Here is a 21,971-nt window from a genome sequence, read left to right on the forward strand (position 1 = left end):
AAACACTTGTATCAATAAAAAATATATTTTTTATGTTGTAAATTTAGATCAAATTTTACTTTCGTACAATTATTCAGTACATTTGTCATAAAAAAAATGTCAAGAATTTCATCTAACTTGCCAGTTCCCTTAAAATTCTCAAATTTAACATCATTACACAGTGAGACACGGATAAGTAAGATAACTTCAAATCAAAATAATATTCTTATACTAATATTCTTATATACTTCAGATCAAAATAATATGTAAAGAAATGATTAAGAAGACATTGGCAAAATTTAAATGACGATTACTGAATGTTTATTTCAGAAGAAATAATTAAATTTTATATTATAACTACGTTAAAAAGTTAACAATATTCTTATTGCTGAAAAAGAATGTTTTTACCATAAATATTTCTAAGCAGATTAGCGTTTAGTGCAATGGTAAAGGAAAAAAGTGACAGATCTCCCCGTCTAAAGTCATGAATAAATGAAAGAAAAGCAGAAACGCTGAAAATGAATCGAAAATTCCGATCACAGAATCGAAGGTCACGGCCTTGCTCAACAACTGATTGTGAGACTGCATTGTTTCATCAAGCTCCTACTAGAACATTATTCGAATACTTGAGTGAAATATTAGATACCTAATCCCATGTCACGCGCATCACAGAATCCTTCCCACTTTTTCCGTCAGAATCCGTGATTTCTGTTCTTTCGAGATACGCGACATTTCCCATATATCGTCAATATTGTCTCTGCATCCTGCTAGCTTAAGGTCGAGATCATCAACGTTAATCGATAACCTTTTGAATCATGCGCCTGATCCCATAATCGATGACATAATTTGATTCAGTTGAATGCTCGATCGAGCGCTTAAAATTTATTTACCGAACATATTAGGCACCCGGAGAACATCCTTCTGAACTTGCAGTCATGTTTAACAAATCGTCGTTTTCCAATATGATTAAAATAAATATTTAAAATCTACATATATAAATAAATCAATTATAAAGATAATATATATAATAACTAAAAATTTTTGTGACGTTTGTAAAACGATATTATTGATTATTTATCTGGCGAAATTAAACTTTACTTACTGTAATTATGTAAAAAGTTGACGATATTGTGATTACTGAGAAAGAACTTCTTGCAACAGACCATCTTTCTCGTAAATGGTATTGGTTATTGTTTTTGCTGTGGAAAGCAAAAGAAGGAGAAGATTTTTGTCACGTTTTAAAAACGAGTATGGAGGGACAATCATCCATCATCTAAAGCAAATCGTAATAAAAAGACGATCAGAAACGACTTTACTCACGCTGGCAGCATTATTAATAATTTACAGCGTTCTCCCGATATTTCCCTTTAAAGAGAAATTAATAACGCTTCTGCACGCTGATTTGATTTATCGTAATTAAAACACCCTCGCTGATTTAATTAAGTGGAGAAATTCCTCAGACATCAGGAAGGACTTTGAGAGAAATTGCGGGATATCGGCATTTTGACGAGTCTTCGAAGGTCAGGTTTGACGACGGTCGTGATTGCGCCCATGAATGCACAGCAGCTATTTCAATCCACTAAAAAAGCTATAATTATAGCATACAAAATTTTAATTAAATTATAATTTAATTTCGAAAGATTTCCTATAATAAATAAAATAAATCAAATAAATGCTTAAACAAATTTTACAATTAAAAGAATCATATTCCATTTTTCAAAAGTCGAAAGAAAGTTACTCGAACAGAAATTTTCCAAAATCTTCCCAATATAGATTACATACTAAATATATTTATTATGTAAAGAAATATAAGTTTGTTATATCTAAAACGATAAATAAATATATTGGTAAAAGAAACGACATAAATAAAAATTAAAAGTGATTTATTCATAGAAAATCAACGAAAAATAAATAAAAAGTGATTTATTATTTTAAAATTATTTTATTTATAATAGACGTTTTATCTCAATGATAGGTACGTTTATCATTAATAAATTTTAATTAATAGCCATATTAGAATAAAAGCAGAGAAAATTTATTATTTATAATATTAAACATTTTATGACATAATTATCAAATAAGAAAAGACAGCTTAATTAAGACATAAATTACACGTATGTTACACTATGTTACATTTTACACAAACGTACATATTATGTATAGATATATTAAGTAAATCTTCAACTAACACATCAAGATAATAACTCATCGCAAAATGAACTTACCGCAAATGTATCTGTACATAATCTACAATAAATTATCTTAATATACAATATATTAATATATTGTATATATTGTATATAAACATTTGCATCTCACGTTGTAACATTAGCGCGATAAATAATTTTAATAACAATTGTCACGCCATTACCTAATCTATCGCGATTAGTCAAAAAGAACATGGAAGATCGAATACCAAAGACGATGCCGTGTATTTACAGAATGAATGATTCTCTAGTTTGTGACGACGTACGAAGACTTTGGCAACGAGATGACACGCCGTGAGCATGCGAGGTATAACAGCAATTTATACACAAATTTACAAAGAGGAACGTTAAATTGTCGAATAAAAATAACTGCTGTCTCTCGTGCTCCTTAGAAGCTCCTCCTCTTTTTACAAATCGATGCTGCTAATAGAGCATGTGGCTGGTTCTTGATTGCGAACCTGCGAATTGATTATCTGTTCAATTTTGTCGGATTATCGTTACTGCGTTTAATTCAATACAGCAGTAAGATTTTTGATACTTTTATTTTATAATATTAAAATTTATTTCCCATATTTATCAATAATACTTCTTGTTTTTTAATGATATTGACTTACCGTGCATAGTCGATGTATTCGGCAAGGAGCCCACTAACGATATTTCCGTGCCCGGATGCTCGTGTATCACTGTCTCCGTGATATTGTTCTCCGCCTCGGAATGAGCACGGCGATGCTCCGCTTTTTGTCTCTTCGCCGTGCCGATGCAGCAATGTTGCTGCTGCTGCTGCTGCTGCTCTCGCTGCAGGGTCATCTCGTGGGTATAAACGGATTCGGTGTTCGAGAAGGAGTGAAACCGCTGCCGCCGTTTCGCCGCCGTTGCACGTCTCCCGACTACGCTGGAGGTTTCGTGACTGCCACGGGAAATGTCATTGCATCTCTCGCGACGTTGAAGGGACTTGAGCGAGTCTTCGTACCCGCTAAAAGAAAATAGAGGAAATTTTTGCCACAGGAGGAGGAGGGTAAGAAGTACGAAGCTCGTGTTAAATAAATTGGGACAATTACAGATGTATATACATTGGATTCGGCAAAATTTATTATATAGCGATTAAAATATATTATTTAAGCACACGATAATTGTATTTCTTATTTTCTTCATATATTTTTATAATTTATAATTATTAATATTTATTAATAATTTATAATTATTCCATATATTGCTGTAATTTATTACTTTGCTTTATTTCACAATGTGAAACATTTGCCAAATTCGACATGATGTAAGTAAATTCGAGCTTTTTATCGGGAAAGTTTTGCGTTCGACTGACAAAAATTTTCACTTAGAAATCCAACTTACTTGCTGCTCTCGCCACTAGAAGGGCTAGACGAGTGACTGCAACGACAAGAGGTGCGCGCTACGATACCAGAGTCCTGACCACTGGAATGTAGGGATGTCGCTGATGCCTCGAGGCCTTTCAAGGTTCCCGTCGACCTCACCGCATGTTTTCCGCCCCCGCCCATCCTGAAAATAGCCCGTGGTAATAGCATCTATGTAAGGTACTTAGAAATTTCCCGATACTATATATAGTCTATAAAGATAAGTCTGTGCAAGCCTTCGAGTATACCGATTACATAATATATTCCTAACATCAGCATATCTTCGAAAAATCAGATTTTTATTAAAAATATAAAACGATATAATTTACCCACTATCATAATTATTAAACATATTGATTCTATTTGTACAAAAGAATTATTGAAGATTATTCTTTTACGAATATAAGCGTCTTTTTTATTAAACTGTAAATAGATTTTATATTAATAGAAAATTTATTACAAGATATTTAATATTAAATATTTAATATTAAAATGATAACTTATTTGTTCGTAAATGTTAATGCGTCAAATGCTGTTATAGATAACAAAAAAAGTTTATACAGATTTTCTAAAATAAAAAATAAAATTAAGTTTAGAATATATAATCGTATAAAATTAGTATATATTAATTTAATTCAATATATATTTTTATATAATTCTACATCATAAAAATATTAATATATCTAAATAATTAAAGTCACAAAATTTCCTCGCTATTTAATAATCTTTAATCAAGTCAGACTTACGTGTGAAAACGGACGCAATTGCCGTGCTCGCACATGCTCTGTCGTCTAGACATCTCGGTGCAGAAGGGTTCCGGGTCGTAATGGAGACCGTCGACGAAGGTGGGAAAGAGCGGTGGCTTTTGCAGAGTGCCGGCGGGGTCTGTTAGAGCAAATCCGACCGGACCAACCGTCGAGAACATGGCCTTGTCTCGTCGTCTACGACTAACGAATGGAATTCGAGACTCCCATTCAGAACGCGCACTTTGTATCGAAGATAAAAAGAATTGGCATTTAAATTAGCCGATGCCAATCAAATACCAACAAGACATCGATTCGATCCCCCATTCCATTATTTTATTCCGCAATCCTTTTTTATATAATTAAGCGTCGCCATGAGTTTAAATAAAATAATATAATATATATGTTAATAATTGTTAATAGTAGATAGTTCGACTTTTTGGTATGCGAAAGTATAAGAAAAGAAGAAGAAGATGATAAGACCCTTTAGCCAACATTGTTTAGGAATTAATATGACAACGCAGATAAGCGTTGTGTTGACCTTAGGCGAGATGGCGAGCGAGCAAAACCATATTCCGCGTACCGTTTGTTGCGTCGAACACAGGTAATGCACAGGGCGGTCACGAGGGCACCTACAAAGACGACGCAGGCGAGTACCACGACGCCTACTTCGAGGGCGGACAGCAAGTAACGCTGACTACCTCTACGTGGGGCGTTACCAGCAATTTCCAGTATACGATATTCATCGAGTTCGCGTTTTATGTCTGCTTTCTTGGTATTAAAAACGCTAAAAAAATATGCGTATATATATATATATATATATAATTTAAAAAATTCAGATTACTGTGTTATTATATTTGAATATTCAAATATTGAAAAATTGAAGATTTATATAAAATTTTAATTAAATGTTTAGTGATTCTTTAAAGTATTGTATTAAATTGTTGGAAAAACTTTCAATTAATTAATAAATTAAATAAGAAAAATTATATTAGATAAGGAGAACGAATTAAAAATATCTTTTACATTCGATAATAATACAATTGATTACCTGTACAAGGTTTCCATGTCTATCATAACATTCAAATGTGGATCGATCGCATACAGATAAACATCGGTACTAAAAAAAAAATAATTCAAAATATAATAACCAACTGAATCACACTATATCACTCATCGAATAAATCTTACTTACGAGGCTGCATCGATTAAGTTCTTCTCAATGTGAGGTTCCAACTTCCTCACTCGTACGTCTAAGCCAGTGACATTTTGCAACGCTCTGAAAAACAATTAATATATGTCGTCATGCTTGTTACGAATATCACGAAGCAGAACTTACATAGTAATGTTCTCGAGTTCTGGCTCGATCTCGATAGGCTTCCGACCTATGACCATGACGACTTGCTTCTGATCGTCCAACACGTACACCTACGGATTCAAAAGCGAGATATATACCGAATGGCACGATAAACTGTCAAGGTCGGTGCCGAATGAAGTGAGAGGGAGCGAGGGAGCTTCCGTCCTTTGAAATATCCCATTTCCTCGCGGGGAAATTAGTCCGGGCACTATCTCTAACGGAGAGTAATTAAGATACACCGCGTGAAAAGTACGTGGGAGTACGGAATGTGAACTTACGAAGACATTGGTAATACTGCTGCGCCCGTTCTCGGCACCCTGTCTATCAGTGGCCTTGACGTCGAAACCGAAGACGCGATCGGCGTCGCGGCCAAAACTCGCTACAGATCGCACTTGACCGCTGAGTGGATCAATGGCGAAACGCGGAGCATCCTCTCGGCCAAGAATTTGATAACGTATTTCACCATTTATTCCCAGATCCGGATCCTCGGCCTGTGATTCGCCAAATGGATCCAAATAAATTTCCAGCATTAAAGCTGATGGCTGATTTTTTAAGCGTCTCAAGTCTTTTTCTTCTCGAGAGAGAAGAGAATGAGTCATCAATTTTTAATAAAAATTCTATTTCAGATATAATACTACGGATACGATATTACTTGTTTCATTAGCATATTTCAAATAACATCGCAATTAATAGAACGACGTATATATAGACGAAGATAAAATAATTTAATAAGAGAAGTCACTTCAAAAAATTAAATAAAATCTAAAAATAGAGACATCAAGAACGAATATGAAAAGGTAAAGAGAAGATATGAAAGACCGATGTAAAAACCAAAATGGATTAAAACGAGCTCGCTTTGACTCGCGCATACATACCTCCACTTTGACGACCTCGTAACCATAATGAGCAGTAGTAGGTATAACAGCGAGGATGGGCTTGTCTTTTGTCTTGAATCTAGGCGCGTTGTCGTTCACGTCCTTTATTCTGACGACCACTCTAGCTTCATTAGACGCGAGTCCATTCAGCCTCTCACCAACGACCGGATAGATCATCACTGGCATGCCACGGCCGAGCTTTAATCTGTCGACTCTGACCTTCACCTCATACCGATCTCTGGCTTCCCGATCGATCTCCGTCGTCAGATATAGGGAGCCGTTCTTAGGATCGATTGAAAAGTGATCCCTGCCGTCAGAACCATCAGCCACAACGCTGTATCTTATGTAATCACCATGCCGATCATCGGTAAGATCGAGCTGCGCAATCAGCAACGGCACAGAAGCGTTCTCATCAATCTCCACTTCGTAATATCGATGCCGGAAAGTTGGCATCTTGTGCACCTCGTTGTCCACCTCCTCATCGTCATCGTCAACGTTCAATACCGTGACGAGGACCACAGCTGAGGAAGTCAAACTAACCGGCGAGCCAAGATCGCTCGCCGTGATGATTAAACGATGATTACTCTTGGTCTCGTAGTCGAGCTTAGCAATAGTCGTGATAATGCCTTCCTTACTGTCCACCGCAAAATATTGTTTGTCCACGTGATCCTCATAGCTCAAATCGAATAGGATTAATCCGTTTCCATTACCAGCGAAATCGCTGTCGTTTGCGTATACTTTGGCAATTTGCGTGCCGATTGGACTGTTCTCCAGAACGGAAACACGATAGACTGGCAACTGATCACCCTCCTCAAGCTCGTCGTAACCATGGAACATTGGTGCGTTATCGTTTACATCCAATACGTTTATCTCCACTTCTACAGAGGAGCTCAAACTTGGTGAGCCTTGATCGCGAGCGATTACGAGAAGACGATGAGTCGTAGCTTTCTCTCGATCAAGAGTCCCGCTCACTTGTATCACTCCTTGATATGGATTCACCTCGAACGATCGTGACGCATTGTTGACTTGTTTCGAATCCTCATGACTAGTGATCAGTTCGTAACTGAGATTAGCGTTTTCATCGAAATCGGCATCGAGCGCTTGCACTGTACCAATAGCGTAATTGGAGTAAGTGCCCTCAGCCACATCAAAGGTATACCAAGATTTGTCAAAAACAGGCGCGTGATCATTTACATCTGTCACGTGAACCTTGACAGTGATATTATCCGTAAGACCGTCAGAGTCCCTTGCCAAGACTAACAATCGAATATTTTTTTCCGGTGGTAAGCTCCGAGCGACAGATATCTCGGCTGTGCGCGGATCGAGATGGAAATAACGACGGCTAGTCGCATCATAACGACGCGATCGAGCCCCGCTGGAAGTCGTCTCATTCCCTAGACTGTACGTTATTGCTGCGTTCGCGCCTTCGTCTTTATCGTCCGCCAACAAACGTATTATCGGTACGCCAATCGTCGTATTTTCTGGCACCAATAGTAACGGTGAGCGCCGTTCATCGTCTGAATTTTCAGGTTGAGCTTCTACATCTTCTATCTCATCCTTCTCGGCAGATATATCGTCACTTGGATTATATGATACGCGCACACCCTGATCCGGGAGGACTATCATCCGTATGAACTTCGGAGGATTGTCATTTTCATCGAGCACCGTTATTCTCAAAGTACTCTCTGACTGCAATCCATCTATATGAAAAACAAATAATTTATTTTCGATTATATCTCGAATTTTTAATAACTAAATCTTAAACTTCAACTATAGTTATTAATCTTCAATTACAGCTATGGATACAACACTTAAATTTTAAAGCGTCTTATTTGAAGTACAGAGTGAACATCTATTTTATAACAAATGACTAAAGAAGATTCAGAAACTTTTTTCAGAAACAATTTAGAACCTCACAGTTAATACAGATAATACAACTGTCTAAAATCTTCACTTTGGATCCAAATAATTCATTGTTGTGAGAATTAAATATTATTGTAATAAATATTTGGATGAACCGATATTAATAGAAATACGGATTATCAGAGGACTTACCTTTGTCAGTAGCGATAACTTGAAATTCGTAGTTCGCCCTTGTCTCGCGATCTAGGATACTGTCATCGATATTCTCAAAGTACACTTGGCCCATTATCGGATCGATTCTAAACTGGTTGCTACCGTCGCCCTGCAGTGCAAACGTAAAGTCTCGATTTTCGCCCTCATCTTTATCGCTTGCCGCAATCGGATTTGTCAGAGTAACTTCCGTTCCCGCAGGACTGTTCTCCATAATCCGGCCTTCGTAAGTGGGCAATGTGAATTCCGGCGCATGATCGTTTTCATCGTCCACAACTATTCGCACCTGAGGATTAGAGTCATAAATCCAACGATTAGAACGACAGACGAACAAATAACGGATCGACTCGATTTGCGAATAACAAACTTACTTGAAATACGCCCACGCCGCGTAAGCTCTCGGCAATCACAGTGATACTATAATTTTCCTTTGCCTCACGATCCAAACCTTGAGGAGCATAGAGAGAACCGTCATCCATAATGGCGATATCGGGCACATCCTGCTGATTGACGATAAGAAACTGAGTACCGGACATAGCCGCCGTTGTGCCATTATATGGAAGCACTTGGCCGATCAATGCACCGGGAACATTCTCCTTTACATGGAAAATCAGAGGAGCAGTGGTCGTTCCCCTGCAATCAACGGTCATTGACTTTTGAATAAGCAAATGGGTAGCCATCCAAGTCACCGGACCTTTGACCTTTCGACGCGTCCAACGAAGTCGGCAAATCTGGCGTATCGATTTCATGAGAGAGATACGTTGGAAGACGCGACAAGGTACAAGACTCTCAAAGGATATTATTTAATAGCGAAAGATCAGATTGTGGAAAATAATATAATTTGTCAAGAAAGAACCACACAATTATTACGCTAGTAGCACAATTCATTGGTAAGATATTGATTAAACATTGGCATTCGAGATATATTGGGTCAATACTGCATTAATGAATTATGCTACTAATAGAGTAGTAATTTTTATTTGAATATCTAATAGCTAACAAATCAGTCAGACGTTAATTAGCTTCCTAGAATGTAATGAACAATTAAAGAAAACATAAAAGGATGTGTGTTTCATATATTTTATCGATTCTTCGATATTCGATTATTCGAAAATGTTATTAAGAACAAATAAAAGTCAAGAACAAATTAGATGCTATGCAATTTCACTCACTTTGTGAAGATACTCCGATTGTCATTTGGATCCACCACGTGGATCGAAACGTTCGTGATCAGTGTCAGTTCCCTTTCGTCACTGATGATCGCTTCGAAGTCATATATGGAACGGTCAAAGCGCTCGATCTCCTCCACAACCGTTATTGTGCCTGAGCGCTCTTCCACAGCAAATGGAACTGAAATCCCATCATATATGTATGCAGCATGTGTTACGGATTTGCATGAATAATATAGGCATTTTGCACATCGCGTGTTTCCGGTCGCGGAGGCGTATTGAAATTAGGACGCATCTGGGGATATCCTCAGTGCGGACGGGAGTTTATTAGACCGTTAAGAAGTCGCGACGTGTGCAGCTTTTAATTCCTGCGAGAGCTATGGATTAATTAACTCAACACGCATCATCACGTTTACACGTACCTCCCTCTTCGTAACCGTGTAGAAGATCGTAGATAAGGTCGTTAGTTTTAACAGCATCGTTTACGCGAATCTGCCCGACACTGGTACCTACGGGCACGTTCGCACCAACCCAGAACTCATAGGGCGCGCCGACGAAATCTGGTTCCCACGAATTTGGACCTGAAACACATGGATGTGTCGAATAATGTTTCACAATCAATAAAAGTCCAGTTTACACTGTTTATAGGCAATTGAAAATGTCTATATAACACAGATCTACTGTCATTGAAAACTCTTTAAAGAGCATTTAAGAACATTTTTTATTTATTTGACCTTTAAAAAAATAATAATTATGTTATTAAACAGTGAAAAAACAATAAATGATATCTGAATTTTTCCTTTACTAGAAACTATTGTTTTTAACTCAAACAATGATGCTTACTGTTATTCAGTTTCAAATAAAGAACTCTCATAATTACATCTGTCATTTAAATTAGTGTTTGTTCATTAATTCTATCACTGTCTTAAATTTCAGACTTACCGTCCGCTCGAAAGACATCCACCGTGACAACCGCTAAAGAGAATCTTCTCTCGCTGGGATTCGCCGGCTGATCAGCTGCTTCCACGAAAATCGCGTGTCTACCTTCGAGTATCGGACTTTCCGAGACCGTGATCAAGCCCGTGCTCTCATTCACCAAGAACGGCGGTTTCCGAAGTGTGGAGTTGCCAGGTTTCTGCAATCGATAGCGGACCAATCCATTGGGACCCAAATCGTCGTCTACCGCATGCACTTGACCCAGCACGGTGCCGACTTTCACATCACTCCTCGCCACTAATTCGTAAAGATTGCCTGGCACGAAAATGGGATTGTTGTCGTTAGCGTCGAGAAGAGTAATTTCGACATCTACGGAAGATCTTTTGGATTCATCGTCCGTTACAACGACGCTCGGCCTGTGCTCCACGGCGTAGACCTTCATCTTCAGATGATCGCGCTTCTCGCGGTCTAGAATTGTCTGGTCCTTTACGGTGAGCCAGCCAGACTGTGATTCTACAGAGAAGGCGCCAGACAAATCCTCCAGCTGATAATCGAACTCTCCGTTTTCGCCTTGGTCTTTGTCGCGCGCGATTACTTGTAGCACGCTGAAGCCATTCGGCAGATTCTCCACGATGCTGATATTGTAAAGATCGACCTCGAACTGCGGTAGATTGTCATTTAGGTCCAACACTTCCACTTCAACCCGCGCGACGGTCATTTTCAATGGGTTATCTACTTGCGACGCGTGAACTTGAAGATTAAATATATTGCCCGGCAAGCTTCGCTCGGCGTCGAGATCAATCGCACGTTTCAGAAATAGCGATCCATTTTTTGGATCAAGATGGAAGAAACCCCTCTCATTGCCGGATATTATATCGTATCGTACTGGCACATTTATATCTCGATCGCGATCGGCCGCGTGAATCGGATTGGTAAAGTTTATCTCTGTAAAGATTGGATATTCCTGCAAAAGAAAATAACATTACACTCCGGAATTTAAAAATATTATATTAAAAAATATTATTAAAAATTTGCAGTATCTAAGAAATGTTATTTTTGCTTTATAAATATTCTTTCATTATTAAAAAGAAAGAAAATATGTTAAATAATATTCATACAAAATATATAATATTTTATAACAATTTACATTTTTTTTTGCTGCTGAGACATTTCAGATGATTATTCCTGAATTAAATGCTTCATTAAAGACCAAACTTAAAAAATATTCATTGATTTTAATTTGTTCAATTTTCAATTTATTTCAGATATATTGACAATTAAATCTCTAAAATAAAATGTCATTTAAATTTATTTTTGAACATTAAATAACTATATCTAATTCTGACTACATGAGATATTTATTATTTTGTTTAAATACATTCAGGATAATTCAGGATAATTGAATAATTTCTAAAACACTTCACGCATTAAATGCAAGAAAATAATTTTTATAATCGTACCGGCATAGGATAAAATTCATAAATTTTCGCCTTGTAGATGTCTCGCGTGAATTTCGGATCAAGATCATCGTTGTCCACCACAGTAATTTTTACGGTGCTGTTCGTGCTCCTGGCAGGAACACCACGATCCTAAGGAATTGTATCATGTGTTACGTCAGGAATTACTATTGCAAATCAATCCGGTTTATCATTCATTGCTGAGTTGCAATTTCTTACAAATGTCGACCATTGCAGAACACAACAGTCATTTAACTTTTCATATTCAGCGGAACAATTTTATAAAACAAAAAGAAAAACTGTATTATATACAATATTTTCAGGTATGTCATATTACTTACAGTCGCAGTAATAACCAAGATGAATTCGCGATCTCCACTGTCATAGTCGACTGGCTTCCGGAGTATCAGGGCGGTTCTGTGCCCAGACTCGAGAGAAAATTTGCCTTGTTCGTTTCCCTTCACGATAGCGTAATAAACGTCGCTGTTCGGCGTGTTCGGCTTGTCGCCATCCAGCGCGTGAATCCCGCGAAATATCGTCACACCTGCGAGTTCATTTCGAATCTTTATGCCACGCGTCAACTTATCGAACAGAAAAGCGAGAAAATCCGAGAGAAAAATCGCTGCGCGATTCACGACAGAATTTGGAAAAATGGAATTTGATATGACGAAACTGTGCACGTCCGGTTTCGGGAAAATATCTGGGGAGAATATGAAATGTCAGGTTCTAAAAACCCCGCTCGACGTGCACCGTATAACAGCATCAAGTAACATTTTTTTCCGCATGCATGGATTACGCTATATATACCTATATTTATGCAAAAGCGAGGATATCAATTATGTGACATTCAGATATGGCAGGAGCGATTTATAGTATCGCTAGTAGGTCTAATATCTCACCGATTGGTGTAAGCTCGTCCACCGTCACGTGATAAGGCGCATCGACAAATTGTGGCGCGTGATCGTTTATATCCTCCACGTAGATCGTCACCGACAAATGCGACGATACCTGAGCATAAACGACAGAACATAAGTCACACTCGGTGGCTGCACCCGATCGTTCCTTGCACTCCCTCGTCGATCGACCATCGCTCGCCATCTCTAATCCATGCTGAATTATGCGTCGACACAATTCAACGTCTCAGAGCACGTTTTACAGCGCGGATCATAAAACGTGATGTTATCACGTTTGGGAAATGAAAAAGGATCGATGGTTTCCCTGGGAAACGGTACTTTAGCGGTCCACGAGCTACACCCGCGAAATGGCGTTTAGGTGCGTGCATATTCGACGTGGATGGCGAGTTAAGCAGAGATCTAGCGCGCGACCGTTCACGCGAAAGTCGTAATCGTCGGTAATCAAGTCGAGTAAATAGTGTATGGCAAACGGCAAGATCTATAGCGCGCTATTGATCATCACTTTCCGCTCATTTCCTCGCGCGTTACGCTCGTCGCGGCCGAGTATCTTCGAAAGCAAGTAAATCGGGCGCTGAATTATTAAAAAGTGGACCGCGAGAAACGTCGACTTGCATCCGTCAATTTGCGCGCCGAAATGAAAATGTTCAGTATCCGAAAATATGTGAAAATACAACGAAATCCCGGATCAATATTTAAGGAGGTGTTAAGCGTGTGCCAAGCGTTAACAATTCTTACTCGCTTCGGTATTCCGCGCACGGGAGTCGTTACATAAACGCTTATTACCACGCGCAAAAGAACTTGGAACCGGTAAATTCGTCCCGTTCATTCGTTTTTTCCCCTGCAATTAAACCGGTTCACACACGCTCCAATTGCACGCTCGAATTCAAAATCAAAAAATTCGCGCGCGTTATAACAATCTTTCAAAGAGTAACGAACGACATCCACTGCAATACGTGTAAAATACGATTAAATTATCACGCAAAATATCATTCTATTGATAAGAAAACTGATTACTTCATTAACTGACTACTTTCTTCCTTTTAAGTAACGGTCTTTAACAAAAAATATTTTCTTGATGATAATCTCAAAATATACTTATTACAAATTTATAAAAAAATTATTATTATGTACTAAAATAAAAATTCATTTTCTTTTGAAGTAAAGAAGCAACTTTATATAATAAATAAATCGAATTTATTTTAATCTAATTATCTTGATTGAAGTATTAAACTTACTATTATAAAATTCAGAATATGTTTTGAATAAATTTTATTTTACTTATGATAAACTCACAATAGATTTGCGGATATATAAACTTTTAAAATATTTAAAACAAGTAATTATTATTTATGTAAGTATTTTGCTGTATGCACTGATGAGGACCGTTATTTTGAATTTCATTATATATTGCATATATTCATTATATATTGCAAACGTCAACGTAATGAAAAGGCGCATTCCATGATCGTTATATAGCATCTGTTAGATCTTAGCTCCGTTAGAAAGAATTGAACAATCAGCATCTCTTTACGAGATTCTATCAGCATCTCTCTTCAACTCAATGCTTCAGAAAGAGACAGCGCCATACGATACAGACTTCTCACTTTTTCTAAATCGATAGTAACAATTTCATAGGAATGCGCAGTTTTCTTTTTATTATTGTCTGTACTTCTCATGCGAGGTCGACGACCAACGAAACGTATGATATGTAGCTTCACTAGTCTTTACCAGTGAATCACCAGAGCCGAAGTCGCAGGAGACTCGAAATTTTAATAGGTTCCTTGGGGACTCCGCATCCACTAGATCCTCCAGGGATTGCGCCAAAATCAGAGAAACGTGTGTCTCGTTCGTTTCCTTGTAAGCGAAGAAGCCGGCGTCTTCCTCCTATACGAGATTTATTTTTTTTATGCTTCAGATAAATAAAATTAGTATGCTGAAATGATGACGTACCTTGTCGACCGGCGTAATGGAGAGTCGATTTCTAGGATGTGCCTCTAGCGAAAGAATTTCAGTTCCTATTTCCAGATTCTCTGGTACCCTCACGAATTTCAGGTACTCTCCGACAGGATAAAACTGACATCCTAACGAGGAGGAAAACGCAACATTAAGCTTGCATGTAAATTGATTAAAAGCGAGCGTGAACAGTCGCGAGATGCCGGAATAAAAATACAGAGAATGGAGTTCGCGAAATACATTGTTATGCATTGCAGGAATAAGAATATGCCGATGTATTCCTTCAACAGAGTAAAAGTAATCGAGTCAATTTTATTTCTACTTTTATTTCTCTCTACCATCAGATAAGAAGTAAAAAGGCATTGTCGTGTCGAATACAATGTCGAATACGACAATATAAACAGCATTGTTTGCCTTGGCTAGTTTTGCGTCAATTTTCACCTACTTGTCGATAGACTTTGCTTCTCCTCAATTTACTTTTAAAGTTTATGACAAGGAAAGGTCGATATATACAGTCAAAATAAAATATTTTGGACTTTCCAATTGGAGTTTTATCTTAAATTCCTTACTTAAATTCTCTTTCAAATATTTCTATGCAGAAAGATACGTATAAAATCTCTGATATAATAAAAGATGTTATTTTTAGTAATCATAATCAAAGAACAAGTCAAAGTTATTGAAAAAAGTTTAATGTCCATTTCTCTATAGATTAACTGTAATCTTGATTTAACTCACTCTTTTTCTGATTCTTAGAACAAGATAAAAAGTAAATCGAGATTAAAGTTACTCTACTGCATCAATAGAAATGAATACAAGAGCACAATAAATATTTATTCATCGTTTATGCATTATTTACAAGTAATACTAAATAAATATACTTGAAAAATATAAACTTTCTTTACGATTAAATTTCTCCGTGATACTTAAATAATAGATATTTTCTAATTTGTATAGTGTATCAGGTAGATAAATACTTCATGCACGGAAAATGTCAGAAAGATCGGTAACGCGAACGTCATGCGATCCTCATGTTAAGGAAATGATAAATATGTAAAATAAAGTTATCAAATCGCCAATAAAATCTTATACTTAATATTTTTATAATAATTTGTATAATCTGAACTTATACAATCAGTGTCAATACATTTATCAGTAAACACTAAAAATAACATAACATCAATGATATAATTTCACATGTAATTGTTATGTAACACATGAAGTTACATTGTATTTATATTATTGAATATGAAATTTTAATATTTACATTATATTACTGATAATTGATGTTTATTGAGTTGTTTATAAAGAAAAATCATTTTCCAATCAAAGATACTTCTATAATTTTATACTTTTATCTCAAAAAATATATATAGAAATTCTATATATAGAAAAATATATATAGAATATAGTTTCTTTTTATTTTCATAATACAATACAGCGCTCCAAATAAGAACAAAAACGAATCGAATAAACCGTTATGTGAACGGTATTATTTTATACATTTTATCTCAGATAAAGAGATTTTCAGATCTGCTATATGTTTCGTCATTCAAAACCGACATGCGTGACACGTAAACGATCCTTTGGATTTACACTATTGTTGCGTACGCGTTGAAATCCACGCAGGGAACACGACCGACTAATTATCCAGCATAATCTGGACGCGAGAGTGAAACATCGCTTCCGACTGCGAAAGGGAACGGATTGAGAGACGGATAGCGGAGCGTGCGCCCGTCGCATTATCTGGCAACAACGAAGGAAGCTCGCGCCTTGATTTTATCTCAATTTATTCTGAGCTGCGATCTTTCAGCCGATCAGATCGAGTCGGAGGAAGAATCGTGACGGCGCATCGCCGGCCATCTATATTCGCAGATTCTCGAAACGATTCGTTCCTCGCGTTTCGTGTTAAGATACATCTACAACTCCCTCGCAAACTGCGGCTTTATCTCCACCCACGTCGTAAAAACGTCACAGGCCGACGATTCCTTTCGAGAGTACAGTATCTTTGTAATCGCACTACCAACGTAACGCGCAGATCATCATTTTATCGTCCGTACTTTTTCCCTGGCACTCCGACTACTTGGAGTTGAGCAATTGCACGATGTAAACATTTTCCCGTTCTGGATATGCAATCTCAGAAAAGAACTCACAGCAATATATAGTATGTACTAAAAGATAAAGTAATTCGTCGACAGACGTTACGTAAAAATGAACAAAATATAAGAAACTTTCTGCATTGCTTTAAATTTTCTATAATTTTACTATGTGTAGGATTTATTATATAATTCTAATTACACGCAGTAAATAAATAATAAAACACGCAACGTACGTACATATAGCTAAATACTTTTAAAAAAAAAAGTCTAAAAAGAGAATCCAGTCAGGTCACTATTCTCTAATTCTTAATGACAATATCGTTATTATCATTGTATATGTATGTAGATAAAAAAAACTGTTCAATGATAATATAATACAATACGGACACTAAGTCTTGTTACAAGTTACAAAATAGAAGTCTTATTACAGAATATGTCAAGCACTGTCTCTGCCAAATCAAAATTAGTACGGCAAATGTTTATATGGATTATTTATTTTACGAATAAAAAGAGAAGAAAGTTTGTAGCAAGTTCTTGGCAACTTCTCGCCTTTGCTCTTTTCATTCGTTCTGTACAACGGATGCGAGAAGAGCCGACTCGCGTTAGGATTTCTTGCGTAACATTATCGTATCCTGATCTCATAAATCTCAATCCATCTCGAAGGTGAGTTCGGACTTGATGCATTGTTATTTTGCCCTATTTATGTCGCGGTGAGTTAATCCGGCTATCATTAGTTATCCCGCTTTATAAGCTCGGTCTTTCAAGCGACGACAACAAGTGCCGATCTCCGCGTTTTGAGACAGCAAACGCCACTTTGGCATTTGCTGTCTCAGTTAGATCGTGCTGCAGGTGGCCGTTTGTACTTATCACGTCGGACTTTCACCTTATCGCACGGTGAATGTAGCTATATTTCGATTATGAGGTGGACACGCGCTCATGCGTACTCGTCATGCAGACCCCGTATTATTTTTTTCTCGTCAACGTGCGACTGACTGAAGTTTCCTTCGACTATACTTTCGTAACGATTTTTGATAAGTATCTTGTACGGAAGTTTTATGGTTATTCTACATTCTGCTTTTTATTTTCTGTTTCTTACTTTTTGCTATTTTTTTACATCTTATCTTTTGGCTTCTTATCTGATTTTTTTGTTTTATGTTACCCAAGATAAAAGTTAAGGAACTTCAGAAGAAACAGGAAATACGCAAGAAATACAATTGTCGATAAAACGATTGCAAAGGGAGAAAGAAGCGAGAGACAAAAAGCAAGAAGCAGGCAGAGGCAAAAACAAAGAGCATTGTAGAATAGGCTTTAATTTCGGGCACGAGCGAGTAAATCTCTAAGTACCTTCACTTACATTTCTCATAACATTTACTTTGAAAGATAAATAAAACAGCTGCTTCATTATATAAATCATATCGACCTACTATCGATATGCTTACACGCGATTACTTCTATAATACTCTCGATGGTTTTTCAGCGGCATGCTGATATGCACGATGTCACATCAAACATGAATCAGTTATATCTTAATTAGGAATTTGCTTACATGGCGGAACTAATTGTGAAATTTACGTCTAATTATCATCAATATTGTAGATACAGTTAAAAACTTTGCACTTTCTAACCATCTCAGGCGACGCCAATCGAAGCGTTTTCTTAGGAGGTGCGAACGTGCCGGTCCAAGCTTCTACTTGCCACTTTCTGATTCAAATGCTGGCAGATTACGTGTGTAATATGCGTGAATAATGCGATGCCAAGAAATTTAATGCGAACACTGCTTGAGCAGTCATGAGCAGCATGAATTGCTACCAAAGATTTCAACCATGAAATCTATATTCCCTATGAACTTTTCATATAATATAATAATCTCATATAATAATAGTATAAATCAGTGAAAAGAAATAATCCTATTTTCAAAGCGGATCTTCGTGCTTAAATACTTTAGTATTAATTTATATATAATAATAATAACTTGAATAAGAAAAAAAATTTTTTTTTGTATGTTTCTTCTCTTTTATTAGACTTCTATTATAACAACGTAGTGTTACATTGTAATGTTACTGTCGTATTATCGTTACAGTGCTTATATACATCAATAACATTGATACTTCGCTAATTTGCGTAATCATCAATTTTTCAATTTTTCTAATTTTGAATTCTAGCTCAGATAATATTTTTTTCAACAAGTTCTTTACACGATTTTAAGATGCATTATTTTTAAATCAACACTGAATTAATTTGTAAGATTATTATTTCAATTATGAATCAGCGTTTCAAGTTCAGTAATTAAAGCATAGTTATAAATAAAAGATGTATTTATTTACATAAAAATATTATTAGTATCTAGCCTCGATCGTGTTTGGCACTTTCTTATTTATTTGATTTTTTAATTTTTGTCTGACTTCTTAATAACGTAATTGTTATGAAAGTATTTATCTCAAACTATAAGTAAGTTCTAAGTTAACTGTTTTGTGGTCAGCATTAAATCTCTCGAAACTTCACTTTCCAAAAGGATTGTGAACGTTTTAAAAGAATCACTTCGCGAGGATCACGTCTCTTTCTCTCTTTCTTTCCCCTTTCTCTCTATCTAGCTATCTTTCACTTCCTCCATGTCTATTTCTCGAGTCGATGCGCGAGAGGGAGATTACTTTTGAAAGGCGAGCAGGCCAAGAAAATCGCGAGCAAGTGCTCGGCACTCACACGGACACATCTTCAACCAGCTGCGCGTTATATATCGTTTGCGACAATAGATATGCTTGCCTGTCATACACAGCATACATACATGCATACATACGTATGCGTGTCATTGCATTTACAGGAATAAGCCCGCTGCTCTCCAAAGCTTTAATAAAAGTGGGCCAAGGTTAGCCTACTTTTTGTATACTTTCGTAACGTCTTCAGTTTGGGACGGACATCGTGGAAGCTCTACGTATAATACATACATTTTCATAACATAAAGATTATACGATATCCATATATGTATATAAACGTTTCATAAATTTTATGTATTCTTCTAATTAATAGTATGAGCGATAAGAGATATTCCAGTAATAATAATTTCAAATATTTTATACTTTCTTTCTGTTTTAAAGAATTTGACTTCATATCATTTCCATTAACTAGATAGCTCAATTAGCTAGATTTAATTAACATGAAATATTATTTTAATTTTTTTTGTAAATTTATATTTCTTATTTATTTTGTGCATTCGCTATTCATGTATTTTTCACGTGCAATACTTTAACCAAATACTTGTTTGTATGTATTCAATAAATATGTATTCAATAAAATTGTTATTATCAAATATACAAAATTTATACTTGCAGAAATCTAATACGGATCAGTTTATTACAGAAAAATAATAATTATTTGGAGTAAATCGTAACTTATTTGGAGTTACTAAGTATTAAACAAAAAATAAAAGTATTGAACAAGAATTTTAATTCTTTTAATACATAAAATAAGTAATTCATTATTACTGTGTTTTTTAATATTAATTAATTGGCCATTGTTCTGTATTCGATTTCTATAAGGACAATGTACCATTTCAGTTAAATAATAATTCTTTAATTGCATCAACATTATTTTGACTTTAAAGGCCAGTTCTTTTTGGTTGAACTTTTGCACCAGTGCATCTTTCATCTTCTTTTTTTCTCCTGAACAGAAAAGGAAGAAAGATGAACTGCAGCAAAAGTTCGGCTAAAAAGAACAGGCTTTAAGTGAGGCTTAAAACTCTGTCTCTCTTTCTTTTTAAAGCCGAAAGAGAGAGAGAGAGAGAGAGAGAGAGAGAGAGAGAAAGGGAGAGAGTTTTAAACTTCGCTTAAAATTAAAATAACGTTGGTTTGCAATCAGACCTAAGGTACATTAAACCGTATTTTACGGGACTTATATTTTTTATAGAGCTTTATTCTATGGAGTCAACTTCCGCAATGCATCGTCGGAGCTATGAAGCTGTAATGGATGACTGCTTGGATTTTTGCCGGAGGCAAACGCCGCACAAATGTTGCATCGACGTTGATTCTCGCGCGAATCTATTATGCACAACGGTATATATGCAATCGAATATTTATATCCATACTGCTGAGATATTGCAGGTTCTTTTAGAGGCTAGAGGCGGGAATCGACAAAGATTCATTAACGAACCCGCGTCTACAAATTGATGTAGGCTCGACCGCAATCTCACGATCTAAAATGGTAACGATGAGAATTAACAGTCTATCTTCGGTAAGACGAAGCCTTTACCAGTTTCGCTTGCACCCTGTATGTGCAAATTGGCTCACGTACACGGACGTTCGCATTGTTACCAGCGACAATAAGCTGCACAAGGGTATGCTACTATATCGAGTACAGGCTGTTCTATGTAAGTATTAATTAGACTTTAGATAAAATTTTCAATCGTTTTTAGAAATCGCCTAATTAACATAGTTACGTCTTGAAACATTAACTTTTTTTGCATTAAATAATCAACAAATCATATCTATCGTTATGAGAAACAGTTCTCATAAATCGATATAAATATTTTTATTATTATTTTTTATTTTTATTTATTATTTTTATCTATTATTACTTAGAGAAGCGTAAGAATTTCAGAATATTCATTAATTAAACTCTCTCTCAATGTTAGATTCTTATTATTTATTAAATATTTATTAAAAGATTCAATTTTTATAAGAGTTTAGAGTACAAAATTAATCGCAATTACAAATTTTTGCTCTGTACATTCGACATGTCTGTCGTACATTATCTTTCAAATTAATTTACAACTAATATTAGTATGTCTATGATTGCAAGAATATAATCTTTTAACCCGTAAGATATTTGTTTATAAATTTATTATATATA

The 21,971-nt window shown here is 36.1% G+C and overlaps 1 protein-coding gene across 1 annotated transcript in view; it reads right to left on the reverse strand.

Annotated features, from left to right (window-relative positions):
- Positions 1 to 2,411: 2,411 nt before the first annotated feature.
- Positions 2,412 to 21,971, reverse strand: part of LOC108691046 (cadherin-89D) — a 19,973-nt gene continuing 413 nt past the window's right edge. Inside the window, exons 2-21 of the mRNA XM_018198671.1 lie at positions 15,031 to 15,161; positions 14,809 to 14,964; positions 13,066 to 13,174; positions 12,508 to 12,710; positions 12,170 to 12,298; positions 10,716 to 11,673; positions 10,196 to 10,354; positions 9,777 to 9,954; positions 8,976 to 9,237; positions 8,587 to 8,890; positions 6,532 to 8,231; positions 5,935 to 6,147; positions 5,639 to 5,727; positions 5,495 to 5,578; positions 5,351 to 5,419; positions 4,883 to 5,086; positions 4,303 to 4,503; positions 3,537 to 3,701; positions 2,801 to 3,159; positions 2,412 to 2,644 (exon numbers count right to left, since the gene is read on the reverse strand). Of these exons, the coding sequence (XP_018054160.1) occupies positions 2,610 to 2,644; positions 2,801 to 3,159; positions 3,537 to 3,701; positions 4,303 to 4,503; positions 4,883 to 5,086; positions 5,351 to 5,419; positions 5,495 to 5,578; positions 5,639 to 5,727; positions 5,935 to 6,147; positions 6,532 to 8,231; positions 8,587 to 8,890; positions 8,976 to 9,237; positions 9,777 to 9,954; positions 10,196 to 10,354; positions 10,716 to 11,673; positions 12,170 to 12,298; positions 12,508 to 12,710; positions 13,066 to 13,174; positions 14,809 to 14,964; positions 15,031 to 15,161 (5,708 nt within the window). The 3' untranslated portion in view covers positions 2,412 to 2,609. The remainder of the gene's footprint in view (positions 2,645 to 2,800; positions 3,160 to 3,536; positions 3,702 to 4,302; positions 4,504 to 4,882; positions 5,087 to 5,350; positions 5,420 to 5,494; positions 5,579 to 5,638; positions 5,728 to 5,934; positions 6,148 to 6,531; positions 8,232 to 8,586; positions 8,891 to 8,975; positions 9,238 to 9,776; positions 9,955 to 10,195; positions 10,355 to 10,715; positions 11,674 to 12,169; positions 12,299 to 12,507; positions 12,711 to 13,065; positions 13,175 to 14,808; positions 14,965 to 15,030; positions 15,162 to 21,971) is intronic.

This window comes from Atta colombica, unplaced genomic scaffold (assembly GCF_001594045.1).
Source record: "Atta colombica isolate Treedump-2 unplaced genomic scaffold, Acol1.0 scaffold38, whole genome shotgun sequence".
In the NCBI taxonomy this organism is placed as follows: Eukaryota; Metazoa; Arthropoda; class Insecta; order Hymenoptera; family Formicidae; genus Atta; species Atta colombica.